The 23,016-nt window shown below is 36.8% G+C and overlaps 1 protein-coding gene across 1 annotated transcript in view; it reads left to right on the top strand.

The window, feature by feature from the left end:
- Positions 1 to 23,016, top strand: part of PEX7 (peroxisomal biogenesis factor 7) — an 86,554-nt gene that overhangs the window by 34,660 nt on the left and 28,878 nt on the right. Inside the window, exon 9 of the mRNA XM_047770110.1 lies at positions 22,145 to 22,244. Coding sequence (XP_047626066.1) covers positions 22,145 to 22,244 — 100 coding nt within the window. The remainder of the gene's footprint in view (positions 1 to 22,144; positions 22,245 to 23,016) is intronic.

Genomic DNA, 23,016 nt, shown 5'->3' with positions numbered 1-23,016 from the left:
ATAATTTCTAGTTTTATTGCATTGTGATCAGAGAATAGTGTTTTTAGTCATTCTGTTTTATGGGACATATTGATACCTTTTGGGGGAGGAGAATCTAGTAAATGATCAATTTTTGTGAATGTTACACATGTAATTGAGAAGGTATATTCTGTGTTATCACATTATAAGGTTAAATATAAAACCATAAGCTCTACTAATCGATTATATTTTTTGGATTTTCTGTATTTTTTCTGATTTTTGGTCCACTTAATCTGTTTTGTGCTGATAGTGGAATGTTAAAATCTCTTATCACTGGACTTTTTTCTCTGTCTCTCTGAATCTCTTTTAGTTTTGACTTCTTAGAAATAGATGCTATATCATTTGGTGCTATATCATTTGGTGCATTTATAACATCTATTTAGTGAACTGAGACTTTTAGCATCAAAGAGAGTCTTTCTTTGACACAGTTAATTGTGTTTTATCTCTTATTAGTATTATTGCTTACTTTGTAAAATTATGTTTTATCTCTTATTAGTATCATTTCCCCTACTTTCTTATTATTTCCATTTTCCAGGTATACCTTTTCCCATACTTTTATTTTTATTTTTTTTGAACCATGTTGTTTTTGGTAAGTCTCTCATATAGAGCATATATTTGGGTTTTGCTTGGTGAACTAAATCAAAAATCTTTTTATTATAATCAGAGGTTTAACCTGTTCATATTTCTTGACAAAAATGTGTTTGGCATCATGGTCTATCATTATGTTGCGATTATTATGTGTAATATGTTGTATTTGTTATTTCTGTATGTGATGTATTTTTTGCTGTGCTTTGTATTTTTTCTCTTTTATTAAAAAATTTATATTTAGGTAAGTTTTTTTTTTTTTTCTGTGTTTTACTAGTTACCTTTGGTCTTAGAGCTTTTGCAGTGTTTTTATTCCCTTTATTTTGTTTTATTTAAACTTAAAAAAAAAAAAAAAAACAGTTCACTGATTCCTCCTACCCTCATCCCCTGCCTCTGGCAACCACCAATCTTTTTTTCTCCATATCCATGAACCTGTTTGTTTGTTTTGGTTTTCTAGTCCATCCATGTTGTTGCAAATGGTGCGATTTCATTTTTTTTGTTATAGCTGAATAATATTCCATTGTATATATATGCCACAATTTCTTTATCCATCCGTTGATGGATACTTTGGTTGTTTCCATGTCTTGGCTATTGTAAATCATGCTTCAAGGAACATTGGAATGTATACATCTTCTTGAACTAATGTTTTTGTTTTCTTCAGAAATGCTTAGAGGTGGAATTGCTGGATCATACAGTATTCTACTTCGAAATTTTTGAGGCACCTCCTTACTGTTTTCCATAGTGATTACACCAATTTACATTCCCACCAACAGTGCACAAGTGTTCCCTTTTCTCAACATCCTTTCTAAAACTTATTATTGGCTTGTGTTCTTTCTCAAAATTACTTTGGCTATTTGGGGTCTTTTGTTGTTTATACAAATTTTAGAGTTGTTCTATTTCTGTGGAAAAAATGCCATTGGTGTGGCCATCATACTCAGTAGTGAACAGCTGAAAGCTTTTCCTCTAAAATCAGGAGCAAGACAGAGATGCCCACTCTTGCCATTTTTATTCAGCATAATATTGTATGTCCAAGGCAGATCAATTAGAAAAGAAATATAATTAAAAGGAACCTAAATTGGAAAGGAAGAAGTAAAATTGTCACTATTTGCTGATAACATGATATTAGATCTAGAAAACTCTAAAGATGCCATAAAAAAAACTGTTAAAACTGATAAATTCAATAAAGTTGCAGGATACAAAAACAATGCAAAAAAATTTCTTTATACTAATAGTGAACCATCAGAAGAAGAATTAAGAAAATAATCCTGTTTGTAGTTGCATCAAAAAGAATAAATGCCTAGGAATAAATGTAATATAGGAGATGAAATGCCTGTATATTGAAAACTATAAGACATTAATGAATAAAATTAAAGAAGAAACAAATAAATGGAAAGAGACTCTGTGCTTATGGATTAGAAGAATTAATATTGTTAAGTTGTCCATACTGCCCAAAACAATATACAAATTCAGTGCTATTCTTATCAATATTATCTTTTTTAAAAAAATTTTTTACCATTGATGATCTGGTTTGTGAGTTTTTAATGGTAGTTATTTTAACTCCTACTTATTGCATATACAACAACCAATGAGCATATCCTTCTTTCCTTTTTTTACCCTCTCTTTTGCACCAAATTTTGAGTTGTTTTATTTACATTTTGTTAGAACACGCAATGCATAACATGTAATGCGTATATGATATATTATTCTCCCACTCTTATTTCTAATTTTGTTTTAGTCTTAGATACATAATTAATATATTAAATACTTTATATAAGTATTTATTTACTTTAAGTCTTTTTGCTGAAATTTCCTCATCAAGTTTTGGTTTGATTAAGTTTTATCTTCTCATAAATTCCTTAAGAAGAGTTCATGGGTATTGATTTCTCGGGAGCTCTCATGTATTTAAAACTATTTCTCTCTTGATGCTTAAAGGATAGCTTACCTAAATAGAAACTCTGATTTACATTTCTTTCCTGCAAGGACTCAAGTTAAACATAAAGTGAATGTCTCTTACTTCTCTTCTATATCAAATACTTTCTCTCTGATAGTTTTTGCTTTTTTCTTAAATCTCGTTTTCATTCCCTTGGTTATTTTTCTGCTGTCTTTGATGTACTTATATTTTTGTATAAATTTATTCTTTGGGCACCAGATAATTTCGTCTTCATTTTTAATGTGATTTTGCCATTTTTATTCTATTTCTTTCTTATGTACATTTAGCTCTATTTCTCTTTTTTCTGCTTTTGTCCACTTCCTTTTTTTTTTTTTTTTCCTCTTTAGGGCCCCACCCATGGCGTATAGACGTTCCCAGGCTAGGGGCTGAATCAGAGCTACAGCTGCCAGCCTACGCCAGAGCCATAGCAACTTGAGAACCAAGCCGAGTCTTTGACCTACACCACAGCTCACAGCAATGCCAGATCCTTAACCCACTGAGCGAGGCCAGGGATTGAACCCACATCCTCATGGATCCTAGTCAGGTTCATTAACACACTGAGCCATGAAGGGAACTCCCTGTCCACTTCTTTTCTTTGCTTTAAATTCTTGATTTTAAGGGGGAAAATCAAGACCTGTGTGCGATTTTCCCATACCAAGAAATTCTCCACTTCCTAGCAGTGCATCCTGCAAAGTTAACTCCATTCTGATACAGAGTACCTGAAGATAACACCAGGTCTCATAGGTTAAGAGCTTATTTCTATGAGACTGTCCCCACTGCAGATGCTAATCGCAAGCCTAGCTTGTTACCTGTACCTCTGACTGTCTAGTTCCAAATTGGGATTTTCACGTGCCCCTCCTCAGGTTTGATAATTTGCTAGAATAGCTCACAAAGTTCAGGGAAACATTTACTTACGTTTACCAGTTTATTATGAAAGATATTATAAAAGAGAAAGATGACCAGACAGATGAAGAGGTAGAGAAGGTGAGGTCTGGAAGGGTCCTGAGTGCAGGAGCTTCTGCACCCACGGAGCTGAGGTGCACCACCCTTCCAGCATGTGGGTATATTCATGGGCCTTGCAGCTCATCAGATCTTTTTGTTCAGGAGTTTTTATAGAGCTTAATTTCTGGCTCTTTCTCTTGTCTAGGTTCAGTGGATGGGGCTGAAAATGCCAACTCTCTAATCACAATACACTATGTAAGAACTCCCTCCTAAATCACCTCATTAGCATAAACTTAGGCATGCTTCTTATGAATAACAAAAGACAGTCCTGACATTCAGGAATTTCCAGAGGTTTGAAGAGCTCTGCCAGGAACTGGAGACAGGGATCGAATATATTTCTTACTATATTGCACTGATCTAGGTCAAGTTTTTTTTCTTTCATGTCCCCAAATGCTTGTTTGGAGATACTAATTCAGTTTAGAATGTTATAGTACAGTTTTCTTACCCTTCGCTATTTATTTTTTGAGGTATCTTTTGTCGGATGAATTGTTTACATGTATGATGTCCATTTTGTTTTTCTGTTTTTTTAATAGATAAAGATTTTCTGTGTTTCTGCATATCCTTGTACAGTATTGATAGTTTGAGATTGGTACCTTTCCTTCCTTTTAATTCTCTTTTCATTTTAAACTATTAATTTCCTAAAATACCTTCTTGTGTTCTATGCACTTGAAATCTGTACTCTATTCTTTGCTAGGTTTTTTTAGTATTTTCACTCAGAGGATGGGCTCTCTCTTTCTGGTGGTAGCTTTAAATCAGCTTCAGATTTGATCCTAGTTCTTCTCTGTTCTATTCAGTTTTTCCTAAATTGTCTTTGCTGTTCAATAAGACTTTGGTCTGCAACATGGGAGAAGGCCCATTAGGATTCTGATTTTTTGTTTTGTTTTGTTTTGTTTTGGGGTGGTTTTTTTTTTTACATATAATTACACGTTTGGATGTGTGTTGAAGGCCTGAGTTTTATGTAGTTTTATTCTGTATTAGCTTTTGTAAGGATATACAAAGGGGTTTGGGCTTACATGGCCTTTTTGCTTCAACTATCCAGAATTCCTCTCCTTTACTTCTGAGTCAATATTTGATACAACAGAAGCTATGTAACTTTGTTTATGTGGAATGTACTTCTAATAGAATACATCATGGCAATGCCTTGGAAGAAATTATATGCCCTAAATTGGTTTTTTTGACTGATCTAATACAAGCAGGCAAACTGGGAAATATAATCCCATGAAGACTTCTAGCTCTCAATTAAAAGGATAGCATAACTAGGTTTTTTAAAAAATAATGTTTATAAAATAGTATGGAGTGATTGTACAATTTTTACCATGGGAGCCAAAAAATGGCCACACAGCAATCAGGAGGAAATCAGTTGTTCACCAACTACCACAAGCTTTTCTAAACTGCATCTATGGGAGTTCCCTGACAGCTGAGGTGGGACATTAATCTTCGGACTTTTCTTTTCTTTTTTTTTTTTAACCAGTCCTATCAGATTAGGGCTCCACTCTTATGACCTCATTGAACATTTTAAATCCATGTCACTGTTCTATTTCTAATTTAAGGGGAAAACCTAGTGACTACTTACTCTTTCTTTTCAGAAGTGTCAGTAACTTAATCCTATTGTCTATTCTCTGTTTTATCTATATAATTAAGTATCCCTAAACAATAATTTGGGAAATGCCCTGCCTTTATTGATACAGGTTTATCTTAGGAATATTTGTTAAGCCTGGGTTTTGAATGTGAACTGCAGTATTCTAAAATCTTGTAGGTATCTATGCTCAGAGGTCATTAAAGTTTGCAGCTCAGAGTCTTAATATTATTTCCACTTTATACTTATTTATTTATTTTATTTACTTATTTTTGCCTTTTTAGGGCCACTCCCGTGGCATATGGAGGTTCCCAGGCTAGGGGTCTAATTGGAGCTGTAGCCTCTGGCCTACGCCTGAGCCACAGCAACAGGGGATCTGAGCTACATCTGCAATCTATACTGAAGCTCATGGCAACGCCAGATCCTCAATCCACTGAGCAACGCCAGGGATCGAACCCGCAACCTCATGGTTCCTAGTCAGATTTGTTAACCACCGCGCCACGATAGGAGCACCTCTTTCCACTTTTTAAAATTGAAGTATCATTGATTTATAATATTATATTACTTTTAGGTGTACAACATAGTAATTCAGTATTTTTATAGATTTTTTTCTCTCCACATTTAAAAATTAGGCTTTGCATTTTTCCTGAATCTTGAGCAAGACTGGAGGCTAGGGAATAGATGTTTAGTGCTTCTGGGGAAAGAGATGACTTAGGTGGTGGTTCTGTGACATACAACAAGATCAAAAGTGTCATAGCGGATTTGTAAAAATTGAGATTATAATTAGGTTATATGAGATCTTTAACATAGTTGAAAAGGACATTCAAATAGGCAGTTTATCTATATAACGTAGAGTTCAGGTTTCTTTATATGTAAAACGGAATCAGAAGTATCTGTCCTCACAAGCTTGCGAGGTGATTTCAAGAATTATGTAAAAGGGCATATGTGAAAATACTGTGTTAATTCTTTATCTTGATTCCCAAATCCCAACTTTTACTTCTCTCTTCAAGCCACACCTATTCCCTTCACTTTCATCAAGACTGCTCTCTTAAAAAAATTGTAGGCCAAGTACATAGGATCTCAGTTTCCACCACAAGCCTGTAAACTGATCTAAACCTGTGCCTCTCCTTGTCTCCCCTGCTATTCAGAACCCTTGCATGTGCATGCTCTTAATCCCATAGACCTCTGTGCCTTCAGCACGTTATTCCATGAAACTACCTCTTCTCTCTGTTTTATCGTCAGTCTCCAATTCTGCAGTGACATTCTTCTCAGCCTGTAACTTCTGCCTTCATCCTGTATTTTCTCTTTCCTTCCTAGCCAAGTTTTTAATGTCCCCTTAAGCTCCATTCACCAGGGCCGTAGAGGCCTTTGCAGTGCTAGGGTGCTCTACTTGGGAGTCTCACTCCATATCTTTTAAATCAATAAGATGGATCCACATCACTGATTAAACAGGGCTAATTACCTTGAAAAGATTTTTATACTTTGGCTTTTGAAATCGTTTGGCAGTGAGTGGCCCACTTATGATTGATCATGATTTCTTGGCAATTGTAATGCTTACTTAGGAATTTTTGTGAAGTAAAAAAAAAAAAAAAAAATCTAGCCCAAAAATTATTTTCAAATGGAATGACATGTTTAATGCAAAACTTATCAATTATTAATGTTAATTAATTTATATACACTTAATTAAAATTGACTTAAATTTTCAGCTCTTCAACATTTTAGTAGACCCACTACATGTCCATTTACTCCTAAACCTACAGCTGGCTTTAGTCCCACGTCTTTATTGAAATTGCTCTGGCAAAGCCACCAGTGACCTCAGAAATACCACATCCAGTCTACTTGTCAGCACTTGTCATCTGGACCTTGCTTCTGCGTTCCACATTGTTGATTAAACCTTCCTTCTTGAAACTCTACCCCAGGGATTCCGTGTTCTTCTTTTGTTTTTCTCATCCTACCCTGATTCTTCCTTCTTATGCTTCACCATGGAATATCTTTCTTTCTCTCTTAATCTTGGTAATCTTTGACTTTTTTTTTTTTTTCTTTTTGGGGCCACATCCACAGGATATAGAAATTCCCGGGCTGGAGGTAGAATTGGAGCTGCAGCTGCTGGCCTACACTGCAGCCACAGCAACACCAGATCCAAGCCACATCTACAACCTACACCACAGCTCATTGCATAGCTGGATTCTTAACCTGCTGAGTGGGGCCAGGGATTGAACCCACAACCTTGTGGATACTTGTCAGGTTCGTTACTGCTGAGCCATAGCAGGAACTCCCTGGCTTAGTACTTTTTTCGCATCTTCATCCTAATTGGTAATGCCCACACCCCTTTTCCAGCTCTGACTTCTCTTGAGAGCTTCAGGCCTGCCTGTTCAGCTCTGTGCTGGGTATAGGCAGCTGAGTGTCCAAATAAGCATCTCAGACTGGACTCTCTTCCCTTCCTTCCCTCTGCAAGTCTTGCATTTTATCTACATTATTTGTCTCAGTTAATGAGAACAGTATCCCTAGTCGAGACTGAAACCCGGAGTTCTTTTTTTCTATAAAATTGGTAAACATTTTCCTAATATGAAGCAAAGTAAAAAAACTTAAACCAGAAGTTCCCTGGTGGCTTAGCAGTTAAGGATCCACTGTTGCCACTGCTGTGGTTCAGGTTTAGACCCTGTCCTGGGAACTTCCACATCCTGCAGGTGCAGGCAAAAAACCCAACCAACCAAATAAACAAAAAACTTAAACCAAATTGCTTCACTGGAAGTATATAGAAGCAACATCATTTTTCTTCCAGAAATAGGATTTTAATTGTCACATACATTATAGCAACTAAGTTACTGTTCTACCTTCATACTAAATGTAACTAGAAGCTACTAATGGTGTATTATAATGTAGGACTATCAAAGACTTTCTTAGGCAAAGGAAAATGAGTAGAAAAAGAAAACAAAATCATTTGGAAGACTTTCATTTTTGAATGTATGTTTCATATGTATGCATATTTGTAATTCTCATCATAGGTTGAGAATACAGTTTTAATTGTGCTAATGCATTGTGTGAATTTAGTCTCTCATTACCTGTGTGTGGTGATCATTCATTGGAAAGGTCAGGAAAGGTGCATTTTGGGTAGATTTTTACACCATGTGCTATGAGTTAAATTTATCCTCTGAAGAATTTTAAATCTCATTGGATTGATGATATTTTTAATGCCAGAAAAATCATTTTAACCAAAAAAAAATTTTTGAGACATAAGACCAGTGGTAACTTGTTTAGTTTTTAGCACTGATAATTATACAGATATCACTCTAGATTCTACATGGCTAGTTTTTGTAACATAAACTCTTCAAATCTAAGTTTTCATTTATTTGTCAGGTTATATTTTGTTTAGTTTTTTAAGCTTTTAAAATAGTTTATATGGTAGGTATTATATCAAATGACATTATGATGAGTATTTTAGTATTATAAAATACCAGGTCCGGGTTTTTTTTTGTTTGTTTGTTTGTTTTTCTTTTTAGGGCCACACCTGTGGCACTTGGAAGTTCCCAGGCTAGGGTTTGAATTGGAGCTGCAGCTGCTGGCCTACACCTCAGCCACAACAATGCAAAATGCTAGCCATGTCTGTGACCCACACCACAAGTCATAGCAACACCGGTTCCTTAACCCATTGAGCAGGGGTGTACTCACTCTTTCCTGGAGACAGTTGACTCAGAGAGATGGACAGGCTGGCTGATGTCACATAGCTAGCAAGCAATACAGCCAAACTTGAACCTAGATCTTCTGCCTCCAAGTCTTTTTATATTACTCAATGTTAAAAGCTTCCTGTAAGCCTAGGACCTTTATGTATTTCCAAGTATGTAAAACCTTTCCCTATATATTAAATATTACCTCCATTGGGTCTAAATTGCTGAAAACAATATTCCCTCTAATAGCTATAATCATGGCAAGATTGAAGTATTCCACGTAAGTGAGTCTTGACAATGATAGATACATGAAAGTTTATGTGCCATACCTTTTATCTTAACAATCATGGATTTTTTGGAGTTCCTGTCATGGCACAGTGGAAACGAATCTGACTAGGAACCATGTTGCTCAGTGGGTTAAGGATCTGGTGTTGCCGTGAGCTGTGACGTAGGTTGCAGATGCGGCTCGAATCTGATGTTGCTGTGGCTGTGGTGTAGGCCAGCAGCTGTAGCTCCAATTAGATCCCTAGCCTGGGAACCTCCATATGCCGTGTGTGCAGCCCTAAAAAGCAAGGAAAAAAAAAAAAACCCAAAAAACAAAACAATTATGGATTTTGAAACCTTTTGAAATTACAGTATATATGGGAAATTAATCCAACTAGTATCCATGAGGATGCAGGTTCAATCCCTGGCCTCGCTCAGTGGGTCGGGGATCCAGCATTGCCATGAGCTATGGGGTAGGTTGCAGATGTAGCTCAGATGCCACTTTGCTGTGGCCCTGGCACAGACCAGCAACTGTAGCTCCGATTCAACCCCTAGCCTGGGGACTTCTATATGTGGGTGCGGCCCTAAAAAGAAAAAAAGAAAAGAAAATTCACAGACTTTAAAAGAGCCATTTATTATATATACACCCTTTTCTGTATTTTTTTGGTTCTCTGTTTCGGTTTGTTTCTTCTCAAAGTCAGATTCCTAAAAGTGCAGTGTTACTATAGTAAATACATGTGAAATGATCTGTCTTTAAATGAACTATGTCACCATGTTGTTAAAATATATTTGAGTCCCAAGATGCACTTGGGATATCTCTCTGAAAAAAACAAACCAATATTATTTAACTCCAAGGTTATGTATGTAACTCTGAGGTTTTATTGGGAGAGATAAGAGGAGCCCATCTAGGACTGAGACTTTGTAACTGTTTTGTTCAGAAAGGATATTTAACTGGAAGAAATAGTAGAATTGCTCACTTTTTCTGAATCTCTATTCATAGATTATAATTCAATAAAATTCCAAGTTAATAAGGAAGTGAGAGAAAAGTAAAAAGTGGAGTGAGAGGTTATCTGGAATCAGTCCTGTCCCTCCCATGCCTTGCTCTGAAGACTTACAGGAAGTCTCTGGATTAGAAATCCATGTTTGCTGGAGTGAGCATGGGGACCTTTGAGTCAGTTAGACTTGCGGTGAAAGCCCAGCTCCTCCATTTACGAGCTGTGAAATATAGGAAATGATACCTGCCTTTCGGAGGTATTCAGAGGATTAAATGAAAGTATCTGTAAATACTCTTAGTGCACAGTAAGTGCTCAAAGAAATAGATCTTTTAAATGAGACTATAAAGAGTAATAATAACTTCAAATTTTTTTTTAACTTTTTATTTATTTATTTATTTGGTCGTTTTGCCTTTTCTAGGGCCGCTCCCATGGCATATGGAGGTTCCCAGGCTAGGGGTCCAATTGGAGCTGCAGCCGCCAGCTTATGCCACAGCCACAGCAATACAGGATCCAAGCTGCGTCTGCAACCTACACCGCAGCTCACGGCAACGCCAGATCCTTAACCCACTGAGCAAAGCCATGGATCGAACCCGCAACCTCATGGCTTCTAGTCGGATTCGTTAACCACTGTGCCACGACGGGAACTCCTAACTTGTCTATTTTAAAATGTAAGTACAGTAAAGAAAGTTACGGTATTCATCACTCATCTTACCTAGCATTACTTTAATAAGATAATTATGTTGCTCTGTGAATGGTGAGGTAGGGACGAGTACCTTGTGCAGTGGTGCAGCCTGAACCCGTACAGTGAGCATATTGTTGAAGCTGTGCAGAGGTCATTTTAATCAAATCCATAACCACGTGATCCCTTTATTTCAACCCGTCTTTTCCTCTAAATTATTATATATTATCTATATATTTGTAGTAATTGTTTCTTTGGGAGACTGCATGCTGCAAGAGAAAGAGATATAGTTGAAAATCCTGAATTTGCCATTATTATCCATTGTTATATTTAGTCTCTTATTAAGTTACTTACCTTCTGTTTCCTCAGTCACAAAATGCCTTGTTGTGAGATTTCAATATCAGTATGTACAAGGCTCTTCACACAATGCTGGGCCCATGTCAGGCACTCAGTCAATTTCAGTCTCCTCTTTTTCATTCACAAATATATTCCTCAGACTTTGTACTTAGTACTGTATCACTGTAAATATACGCTCTCATATTTCTGATCAAAATTGCTAACAACAAGCAGAAGCACAAAAAGACACTCAAGGCATGATGTCTGCAGTTTTTTTTTTTAGATGGTTCAGCAGAGATGTTTTATAAAATATGTGAATGTGTAGGGAGAGCAAGATACGGCAACTGTGGCAATATTTTAACATTTGGTGAGTCTAGATGAGGGGTATGTGGATGTTCCCATAATTTTCAAAATAAAAACATTTGAGAGAAAAGTAAGCTGTATTTGCTTATGTAAGATGCTGAAAATGTTTCTTACTATTAATACCTTCTGATCAATGTGATGTTTAATTAGAATATTTAATTGTAAAATAAGATAAATATATTATATTCCATGAGCATGAAAATGGCCTTTAGTTGGGTTGTAGTAAATTTAGAAGCCTAACAAAGCAGCAGATACAGAAATACCTTTTATCTTTGTCACATTTACTCTTGTGGGATTTGCCTTTATACAGTAAGTGTCTTAACTTTAGTGTGGTTGATGGGCTTTTTTTGATCCTTATGTTTATTAGCACAGAGATTTCCACGAGCAGATACTTCTCTTTCTTCCCCTTCCCCATAAAAAAAGGTCAGCCAAAGTAAACATATAGTATAGCTGAATATGTACTCTGTCTCACAAACCTTTCATTTCAACTTTACCTAGTCCCCCTTACTCACAAAAAAGGTCAGCCAAAGTAAATAGATAAGAAATGTGGCTGAATGTGAGCAGCTTCAAATGATCGTTTTACTTCATCTTTTAAGATAGTTGCTTTTATTATTTTTTTCGGTGTTTGTTTGTTAATGTGGATACTTTTGTCATCTGTGAGCGGAGATCTAAGAGAGTTGCTTTTAATTCCTCTGCATTTGTTCCTCAAACCACAAGAAATTGTGTGGCTAATGATATGTTACTAACTGTTAACATTGGTAGGAACTACCACTGAATTCTTAAAATGATCAGAGTTGTTTAATGTTCTGTGCCTTTCAGAGATCTCAGCTATAAATGTCTTTGTAATTCTACCACATTTGCTGCTTTGTGGTAAAGGTTCACCAAACTTCATCACTGGTATTAAGAAAGCATCTTAATGTAGGCATCTCGGTTTCTTTTTTAATAATGAGAATATTTGCATTCACACATTTGTTTAATTCTTGCAAGGATATTTTAGTACTGAATACATATTGTGTCAATAAAGCATGTTGCCAGATTATGGGGAAGGGCTTGTCTGTTTCATTGCTTTGTTCCTGGCATCCAGGGCATGGATATACTAAATAATTGTTTATAAATATAAGTGAATTTCAATTATATGAGAATTTATGGTATCTTCTGGTCACTCTGACTTTAAAAGCCTGCAAAACAATTGTATTTAAATATGGTTTTCACTTTATGTTTGAAGTAGTAATTAATAAAACCGAATGTGAAGTGGAAAGTCCTGTTGAGATAAGAAGATGGAGAAAACTTGCTGTTCTCTTATATTTAAGTCAGTACTGACTAGATTGTAAAATTTTACTTTTTAGGGCTACCCCAGTGGCATGTAGAAGTTCCCAGGGTAAGGGTCAAATTGGAGCTGCAGATGCCGGGCACAGCCACAGTCACAGCAATGCCAGATCTGAGCTGTGTCTGCAGCCTACACTGCAGCTCACGACAACACTGGATCCTTAACCCACTGAGTGGGGCCAGGGCTCGAACCCTCATCCTCATGGATACTAGTCGGGTTACTGCTGAACCATGACGGGAACTCCTGGAATCTTTTATTGGTGTGCTAATTGTTAATTTAAGTTACAAAAAGATATTTTTTTTTATTACATATTAATTATAATACGCATTTTGTTGTTAAATCTCTTTAAGCTTTTTATACTTAATGGTTAAGATACTATTTTATGAACCGGTAACTCCCAAGTTTGTTGATATGTCCCCAAAGAGTTTTTCCATTTGACTTGTTTAAATTAAAAGTTCTTAGGGTCACTATTGTCATACTGGAAAGACCTTTTGGTGAAATGAAGCATAATTTTGCTAGTTAAATGCAGGGTGAAAAATGAAAATAATTTCCTATAAAATGAAACAACATACATTCATTAGAAAGAAACTTGTAAGACTTTGGATTTTAAATACCTTGATTTATAACTGCAGAACATTTTTAGGATTATTTGGTGCTAACATTTTTCTTTAAGAAAGACACAAAATCTGTGTCTAATTCATAACCTAATGCAAGCACATGAAGAAATAGATCTAAGAGGAGTGAGGAATGTTAAGCCTTAGCTTAATGCAGTTGAAGTCACTGCTTTGAACTTTGAATTGTGCTGATTAGTTCCAAGAGGAAATTTATGTGTTTTGTCAGTTAATTTGCATTATAATTTAAAAATTCTGTTGTGCAGTGTCAATAAGGCAACTGAGTGGATTTTGTCGTATGTATTTATATTTTCTAATGTAGATGTTGTTTTGCCTCATTTCCATAGTAGGAAGTCAAAAGATAAAAGCTGAAAATGAAAATAATCAATGAGTTCTGTGAGCATTTTATTTAGAAATATAGGATAAAATGTCAGAAGAAACAGCTAAAAGAATTTAAAGTGATTGCCTCTGAGGTGAAGGGTTGAGGAGATGCAGCAGGAAGGGGCTCTTTGTAATGAACCTTGTAGAAATCATGGACTCTAATCTCTGCAATTATAGTTTTTAAGGAAAAGGTTATGGAGCAGAGAACCTCATTGTTTTCCTCTCTTAGTGATTGGCACACGTAGTCTCTTTAAAACAAGGGGGTACCTACCTATCAGTTGTTAGTAGTTTACTCTGTCCCCTAAGAACTCAAGGATAAAGAATTCACCCTTGTTGGTCCTAAAACTCCAATCTAGAATGTGACAACACTAAATACTCTCGAATTGAATTCTTAGAGATTTGACCTAATAGAATGAATTCTATAGAGAATAAAACCCAAAAATCATTCATTTGTTTTCATCTTAAGCAAAATTCAGCAGCGTCCCTTTTCTTTCTCCATTATTAGTTCATGTGTGTGCGTGTGTGAGTGCATGTGTGTGTGCATGCACTCTCGTGTGTAAAACAAACCGTCTTGAGCAAGCTTCAGTAGTACAGGGGAGTATGTCTCAAAATATGGGTCCCTCAGAGCCCAAGGACAGGAGTGCAACTGGACCTAAGGAAAGTCCTGAAACTGCTTTCCTCCAGTGCCTGCTTCCTCATTCCTCCTCTTCCTGCAGACTGATTTCTTTTTCTGTTTTTCCGGCTTTCATGTCCAGTCACCAGAAAAGAAAGAGAGTTACGTGGTTTGCTCTGTCTCTGTTTTTCTCTCTCCGACCTTCGTTGGTGTCGGTCTTCTCCCTGTCACCCCATCACCATGTACAGTCTCCCCGAGGAGAGGGTTGTTCATCAGAGCAGATCCTTGTCATCTGTGCAGGCATTCCACAACCTGACAACCTGGGCAGGTTCATCCACAAATGCTTAGTTAGCTGCAGAGGGGAGGACGTGCAATAGTTCATGGTGATAGAGCTAATCAGTGGCCAGAGCACAGGCAGGCAGCTGCAAGGCCACTGCTCTTCAGCGTTCAGGTGTGGAGTGAGCCTCTCAAGCAGCCTTATCTGATCCCATTAATCATGCTACAGTCTGGACTTCTGTGAAATGCTCTTTTGCTGGTGTTGGCACCAGTTACAGCAGAGGTGTACATAGGCTATTATTGCTGAGAAACGGGTACTATTTCATGAATAGACGGAGTTCTTACCATTTTATTTTTTAGTCAGATATTTGTGTGACACTTTTATTGCAAAATGATTTCATGGTTCTTTAATGTGTACCAGTAAGCAGGAAACAAACGCAGTGGGTGTTTTTCTTTCTCCCTTCATCTCCTCATGTTGAGGTGTGGCATTCTTCAGAGAGTTCGCCTGCATCCCTGTGGATCGAAGCCATAAATACTCCCAGCACAAGCCCCCCATCAGCTGATAGTTTTCTTTAATTTGTCAAAGTACTCTCAGCTTTGTGATATGTGGTTCCTGGACTTAATGTTTATTGTGATGGATTCAGCCCCTCTAAAATACTGATCTAATTAAAGTTTCAGTTGAAATATTATTATTAATTCATTTTGATGAGCTTATAAGTCTAGAAGTTTATCATATTTAATCCTGAAAGTTTGTAAAGATGGTATAGTTTCTGGATTTCTGTGATTGAGTGTTCTAAAAGACGTCTTTGATAATAGTTAAGTAATTCAAATTAATCTCATTTTTCTTCATTTAGCAGGAAATTAATGTTTTCCTCTTTTAAACTTTATTTTGGTTATTACCAGTTCCAAAACCAAAAAAAGAAAGAAAGAAAAACAAATAACTCTCCAATCTAATCATGCAAACAAAATGAACATTAGTACTCAATAAATATTTTTGAATTAATGAATGAAAGTTTAGCACTTTACAAAATTGTTTTGATAGTCTATAATTTCTCTTTTTTAATCCCCTGCAAAAGTGATCCAGGAGGTAAAATAATAAGCCCAGGATTTCATATGTTCTACTCAGGAAGGCTTTACTTCAAAAGGATGGGACTCTCTGAGGTTACAAAAAGAGCTGGTCAGTTGGATGATGCCTCAGTAAGGAAGAGACAGCAAGGTAGATGAGAAGATGCACTGTTTCTCAGTGGATTCCAGTACAGACCAGGTTGATAACCACTGCCCCGATGGCTTTTTCCCTCTCCTCACCGTCTGCCTGAAATCACTATTGTTTCTAATGGGAACTTATCAGATCTGTATCTGTTAGGTTTGAGATGTTCTGCTTTAGATGCTGATTTCCAAACTTAGCTGGCTAAGCATCAGTATTTCCTAGGAGGAGATTTTTGGATTTCTTTCTGCTCTACTCAGTTGGAATTTTCAGGAAAAAATTCCTTAGCAAAACTGAAGATGTGTATTTTCTGAATGTCTGATATAATGAGTCATTGGCCCATCATTTGGGAACCATGTCTGTAGGTGGTTTAAAACTACTCTATTTGTGAGATTGGCCTTCGTTATTTATTTATCTCATCCTTAATATCCTCACTGAATTTTTTTATTCATTCGTTCTTGAAACAGTCTTTGGGTGTCCATGTGTCAGACACTTTTATACATGCAGGAGATACTAAGAATAGAATACTCTCCCTGAATTCGGGGAGCTTACCTATCAGAGGAAAGTAGATCTGTAAACAAGTAAATGCATGGAAGTGTTGTAAATCTTATGATGGAAGCCAGAAACATGGGAGTCATTCTTTTTAATTTTTTTTTTTTTTTTTTTTTGCTTTTTAGGGCTGTACCTGAGGCATATGGAAGTTTCCAGACTAGGGATCAAATCAGAGCTACAGCTGCCAGCTTATGCCACAGCCACAGCAACACAGGATCCAAGCCATATCTGCAGCCTATACCACAGCTCACGGCAGCGCCAGATCCTTAACCCCTGAGCGAGGCCAGGGATCGAACTCATCCTCAAGGATATCAGTTGGGTTCGTTTTCTGCTGAGCCACAATGGGAACTCCTGGGAGTCATTCTTGATTTCTCTTCCCATTAATTCTTCTGCCTAACTGTATCTCTAATACTTCAGCCTTCCTTCATCATCACTGTTACCACCCAAATGCAAGCTGCTGTTATCTCTTTTTGGACCATTGATTTCCCACACCCACTCCTAAGCCCTCAAGTCCATTCTTCTCACAGTGGCCAGAGACCCCTTTAAAGGGCAGAGCTGACCATACTGCATGGGGTCATACAGCATGGGGTCATACAGCAGGGGAACTCTCTGCACTATCTTCCCAATTTTTCTGTAAATTTAAAACTATTCTTAAGTCTTAAAAGTTTACTTAAAAAATTGTTTGAAAGGAGTTCCCTTCGTGGCTCAGTGGTTAACGAATCTGACTAGGAACCATGAGGTTGCGGTTTTGATCCCTGGCCTTGCTCAGTGGGTTAAGGATCCAGCGTTGTCATGAGCTGTGGTGTAGGTTTCAGCCATGGCTTGGACCTGGTGTTGCTGTGACTATGGTGTAGGCCAGCACCTGTAGCTCTGATTAGTCCCCTAGCCTGGGAACCTCCATATGCCGGAGGTGTGGCCCCAAAAAAAGACCAAAAAAAAATTGTTTTAAAATAAAGCAAAGCTGGATATATAAATTTCCTGCTTAAAACCCTTTAGCATTTTTTTTACTGTTGTTGTTGATTTTGTTTTTAACACTTAAGAGAAACCCCCCAATTTTTTGCATGGTCTACTGATGGCCTTTGCATGTGATTTGGCCCTGCTTATGCCTGGAGTCATGCTCTTCCCTTTCCCTTTCCCAGCCTCATGGACCCACTCTGTCACACAGGGCTTCTTGCCAAAAAGAAAGGGGCACACTACTTTCTCTGCTCTCCACCCAGCTAACTCTTCAACCTTCAGATCTCAGCTCACTGTCGCTTCCTCAGGACTTCATTCTTACATCTTTTCATGTTGTATTTGGGGGCATTTGTCAGTTGCAATTACATTTGTATTTTTGTGATTAAAAAAAAAATGTCAGTCTGTCCCCCTGGACTATGAACTCAAGAAGGCTGAGGCCAGGTCTCTCTTGCTTCTGGTACTGGTACATTGTAGGGCTTATAAATTGTCCAATGAGTAAGTAATTAAATAATAAGAAAAAAAGCTGTTGTGACATTTTTGCTTATCACTCTAGAGACTGCTAGACCAAACAGTGCAGAGGGAGTTATAATGGTGCACTTGGCTATTAAAATGTTAAAAACACAAGATGACCATGAGTCACTAATAAAGGACCTGAAATGCCTTCTGATCTCTAAAAAAATTAAATTATGAGCAGTGCGAAAACAAACAAAAACCTCACAATTAATAATTAATTACTAAGTAATAACTAATTAAAATTAATGTACATTTAAGGCACTGAAAGGTTGCCACAACATCCCCATCTTTTTCTTGTAGTTAGGAAAGACTCACAGAGAATTAATAACTAACTCTTAAGTTGAGAAGAGGAAAGGAAAAGGAAGAACTTTGAAAAATATTTTAAACCTTCTGCTGAATTCATCTGTAGGCTAAATTTCAAAAATGCTAGTTTAGAGATTTCGCATTGCATTTTAATAAAGTAAAAGTAATTTCAGCTTAAGTTTTGAAATGTTTTGATGTTTTATTTGACGTAGTGCTAATACTTGCTTTTGTTCAAGAATAGTGGAGTCAGAAGGCAAAATGGAACTCAACCAAGACACTGTGCTATGATGACTTTTTCTCTTTCCATCTCCAATTTAAATGAAAAATGCTCCTACAGTTCTGTAATATTTTTAATCATTGGAGGCCTGTCCAGTATATTTACTTCCCATGAGACAGCTTAAATAGTCAGTGATTTCATCAGCAAAGAGACAAAAAGGCACCAAGTAGTATATGTGCTGGACCGAAACAAACATTTCACTTAAAAATAATATGCCTTATTTGACCACTTAATGATATATGTAGCCTGACTTCTCCCAATTAAAAGGAGCCCATTTTACATGTGTGATAGGTGCATGAAGGCTTGCAGATATATAGAACTTATAAGACCCTAGAGCCCAGAGGAAGATTGAAGGGGGAGACCTTGCCCACTCCCTTGATTGCAGTCATGAGAAAACCCGGAAGAAAGCTCACCGCCTCCTGATGGTTCACCCTTCCCTATTGAGACTTGAATGGAGATAGATAGAGAAATTCTGTAAGGATATATACCAGACTGTTGGCAGTAGTTGCCATTGAAGATGGGAATGAGGAAAGAAATACATGTATTTCTTTTTGTTATTTATTTTAAAAGCCATTAAGCAATTAAAACAAATGACAATCGTATACTCACATTGTTCAGCTTCTGGTTTTCTCAACTTATGTAGCTTATTGCAGTTGACGTTTTTGATCAGACATTTTCATTTACTGAAATTACGTTGAAATTATTCATACTGCTTTTTCTGATTTCCCTGACTCCTCTGTGAGGTTAAGAACATTGAAGCTTGGGTTTTCCCTATTTAGCAGATCCCTTCCAGGCAAAAGCTGGCTTCATCGTTCCATCTCCTGCTCTGGGTTTCAGTATTCTCACCGTTTTTACCTGAGTGTTCCTCACTGATGCGTTTATGAAGTGTTTGTGGTGTGTGTTTGTTTTTCTGTTTTATGTAGGATTTGGGTTATTTTCAGTAAGAATGTTGACCTTGGTACCAAGTCAGCCAGTCTGCTGGGAGTGAACCTCTCATCATTTTTGCACCATAATAAATGTTTTGTATATTACATAATTTCTGTCAGAGCTATGAAATTATGTAATAGCCAATAGCACTTTTATTTCATTCACTAGACTAGCCCCTCCCTTCACCAGATTGTAACCTTCGAGTTTTAGTATGCATTTTGTTTGATGAGTGTTTTGCAAAATGTAGATAAATACTTGATAGTTTTTCCTATATTAAAATTAGGGGAGTACCCATCATGGCTCAGCGGAAACAAATCCGACTAGGAACCATGAGGTTGCAGGTTCTATCCCTGGCCTTGCTCAGTGGGTTAAGGATCCTGCGTTGCCGTGAGCTGTGGTGTAGGTTGCAGACTCTGCTCACATCTGGTGTTGCTGTGACTATAGTGTAGGCCAATGGCTACAGCTCTGATTTGACCCCTAGCCTGGGAACCTCCATATGCTGTGAATGCGGCCCTAAAAAGCAATAAATAAATAAATGTATTCCTTTAAAAATAAATAAATAAATAAAATTAGGTTGGGTATGAATCTGTGATGTGGTTTGGATGGACGATGACTGCCCATTAAGCTGTAAAGTAGAGCAAATCCAAATTGACTCTGAGTAGAATTCAGCCCTCCTGCATGCGTGACTTTCCTTATCACACTTGTTCAAGCTGAAGTTGGTTGGTTTCACACAAGGTGTTCTTATTGGGTAACCTGATTTCATAAGGTCTACCTGTCTTGTCCTCATGCAGTCTCATCATTTAACTGGCTTAAATTTTAAAAAATAGCAATAAAAACTGCTTTCCAGGAACTTGTCAGGAGGGTAATTTTTTTTATTAACCTTAAAAAGTTCTAAAAGAAGCCAGTTTTTCTGACTTGTCTAAAAAGCATTTAATCCCATGCTACTGAAATAAAATCTAAATCTCAAATGAAGAGAGAGAGCTGACACCTGGATTAAATTGACCTTCCCACAGAAGGATTGTGCTAAACTACCCTTTGGGGTGATGCCGTTGCCTCGTGAGTAGCAGCCCACGAAACACCATCTCTGTGTTTCCTTAAGACATGTTGAGGATGCTCTCTATTGCCTAAGCACAGGGTTTCTTCTCTGTGAACTCCCGAGGGTGAATTTCCTTCTGAGGTTCCCAAGAGCAGTTTGACTGTAGACCCTGTGAATTCAGGGCCTGATTGCCTCTCCCCTTCTCCTTTGGCTGCTGGAAAGCTTAGCATCTCCAGTTCCTCCCTGTCAAGTGTATACAACTTCATGAATACATTTTTGTTTACCAATCATTGCAGGCTTAAAGTTACTTTCCCTTCAATTTATATATTTTTTGTCATCACAAATTTTAAAACCGTTTTGAATATTTTTGGACCATAGTGGGTATATACAAAATCATTTGATTATCATTTCAAATAATGCAAATCAATAAATAACCATGTTTCAGAAATGAAATTACACAATTATATATTTACTTTTGCTTACATAAACATTATCAAGCTCTGGAAAATTAGATTTCAGTATAATTTCTTCTCTTGACCCAAAGGAACAAATATGCAAAGACAGCAGAGACCACTGTTATGATTTCTGAGAAACACTGCAGCTTGTTCCCTCATTTGTTTGGACAGGCAAATTTTCAAAAGTAAAATCACTTCCCTTAAATATTTTGTAGATTTCAGTAATCTGATAAATGAGCTATTTATTCATTGTTTCTCTGGTACCCATACAATGGATTATCCATAGCAACAATCCTTTTCAAACTTAATAAGACCAACTCTGTGTTTATTAGGGAAATAATACCACAGTTAAGCAAACTAACTGTTAGTTCTGTGTATTTACTCTCCTTCAAAGAGATCTGCAAAACCTTCAGTGTGTTCTATATTGTAGATCATTAGGGAAGCTGAATTGGGAATGACTCTATGATTCTGAATGCGCCATTTTTGTGGTATGTTTATAGTCAAATAATAAAGATGATGAACAAATAAAGCTTTAGAAATAAAGTACTATTTTGTGCATTGAAAATAGGCCCAAATTTCTTCTCTGTACAGTCGAAATCAGAGATATATTATGGTAAATATTACCACCCTGAGTCTATAGAGGGTAAATAGAATACTTAATATTGGCCCAGGAAAACACATTTCAGTTTACCTTGACTCTAGAAATTACATTGACGTGGAGTCTATAAGAAAGGCTGTGCCTCAAAAAGAAGATTGTGTCAGAATTACAGAGATTTTCATGAGAGAACAGATTCTTTTTAAAGACTTTGAATTGCTGTTGAAATGTAAATTAAACCTACAATCTTTTCATGTCAGTTGTTGAGAAATGAAGCAGTATTTAAAAACATAAAATGTTAGAGTTCATGTAATCCAATATCCTTATTTTATAGCCATGAATGCTTTTAGAAATTGCTAAAAAAGCCTAGTGTCTCTCTTCTCAAATGTCCTTGTACGATATTAAAAAAACCCAAACAATCAACTAAAGCTCATTAAGCTTCCACCCTACAAGGTATACTAATGGGAATATAATAAGCTTTTACAAGAGCAGATTGATTAATAATTCCATTTTGGTTTTGTCTTTTGATATACAATAGAATAGAGTGCTTTTTTCCTTTATTAGATTTTTTTTTAGTATAGATTAGTAGTGGGGCTCTGCATTTATGAATTGGTTGAAACTTTTAAATCTTTACTTTGTGAAGTATCTTTTTTCTTAGGTAAAACTTTAGCTTTAGTATTTAAATTATTTTTTCTTTATATTCACAGATTCTGGAACTTTTCAAAGCCTAACCCTCTTCTTGAAACAGTGGAACATCATACAGAATTTACTTGTGGTTTAGACTTAAGTCTTCAGAGCCCTACTCAGGTAACAGTCAATTTCCTCATTTTTTTTTTTTTACCCATATAGTTTATAAATCGCTCTATGTGCGGCATATATTGCTTTTATGAACAAAATTGTTGCCTTTAGGCCAGGGCCAAGTACATTTACTTAATAAACTTGATCTTTTTTTCTGTATGAACTTGAGCATTTGAGTGTTTGAAATACTAGGGAAGAAGAGGTATCCAGAAACTTGACATACCTCTCTCCTCTCGAGAGACTGACTTTGCTGAGAGGAAAGGCAACTTCCTCCAGAGTATGGTGCCTGACATGTAGACCTGGTCCAGTGGAAAAGGGAACAAGAGAAGAATGGAATGGGGAAGGATTGTCCCCAGAGGTGGGTGGGAGTCCAGGATGTGTGGTCCTGGATTCAGTCGTCCTGCTAAGCTGGTGAGATGGTGGGCAGGTCATTTCCCTCTCAGGACTGTTACCTGCATCTCCACACCCCACATGGGAAAGGAGCGTCACGTGGGGAACAAAGTAGAGGAGAGTAGCCACCGTTTTCATTAATGAACTTTGTCCCCCTTTTGTTCTTTTGTGGATTTCAGAATCAGTATTTTCTTCAGGTTTTTCCTAAAAGCAGCTTCCATTTTATAAACTGTAAGCTCAGATCAGAAACACTAGGCTATGTTGAATGATAAGACACTTTATAATACAGACCATGTGAAGACACCAACATATCAATGAAACAAAATAACATGTGGGAATTCTCCAGTATGACTCAGAAGCTATGCATTTATGATAAATTTTAGAAGTTAGG

Source organism: Phacochoerus africanus, chromosome 2 (genome assembly GCF_016906955.1).
Source record: "Phacochoerus africanus isolate WHEZ1 chromosome 2, ROS_Pafr_v1, whole genome shotgun sequence".
NCBI lineage: Eukaryota > Metazoa > Chordata > Mammalia > Artiodactyla > Suidae > Phacochoerus > Phacochoerus africanus.
The sequence above is the reverse complement of the archived record's forward strand: the minus strand, read 5'-3'. Positions and strand labels throughout refer to the sequence as shown.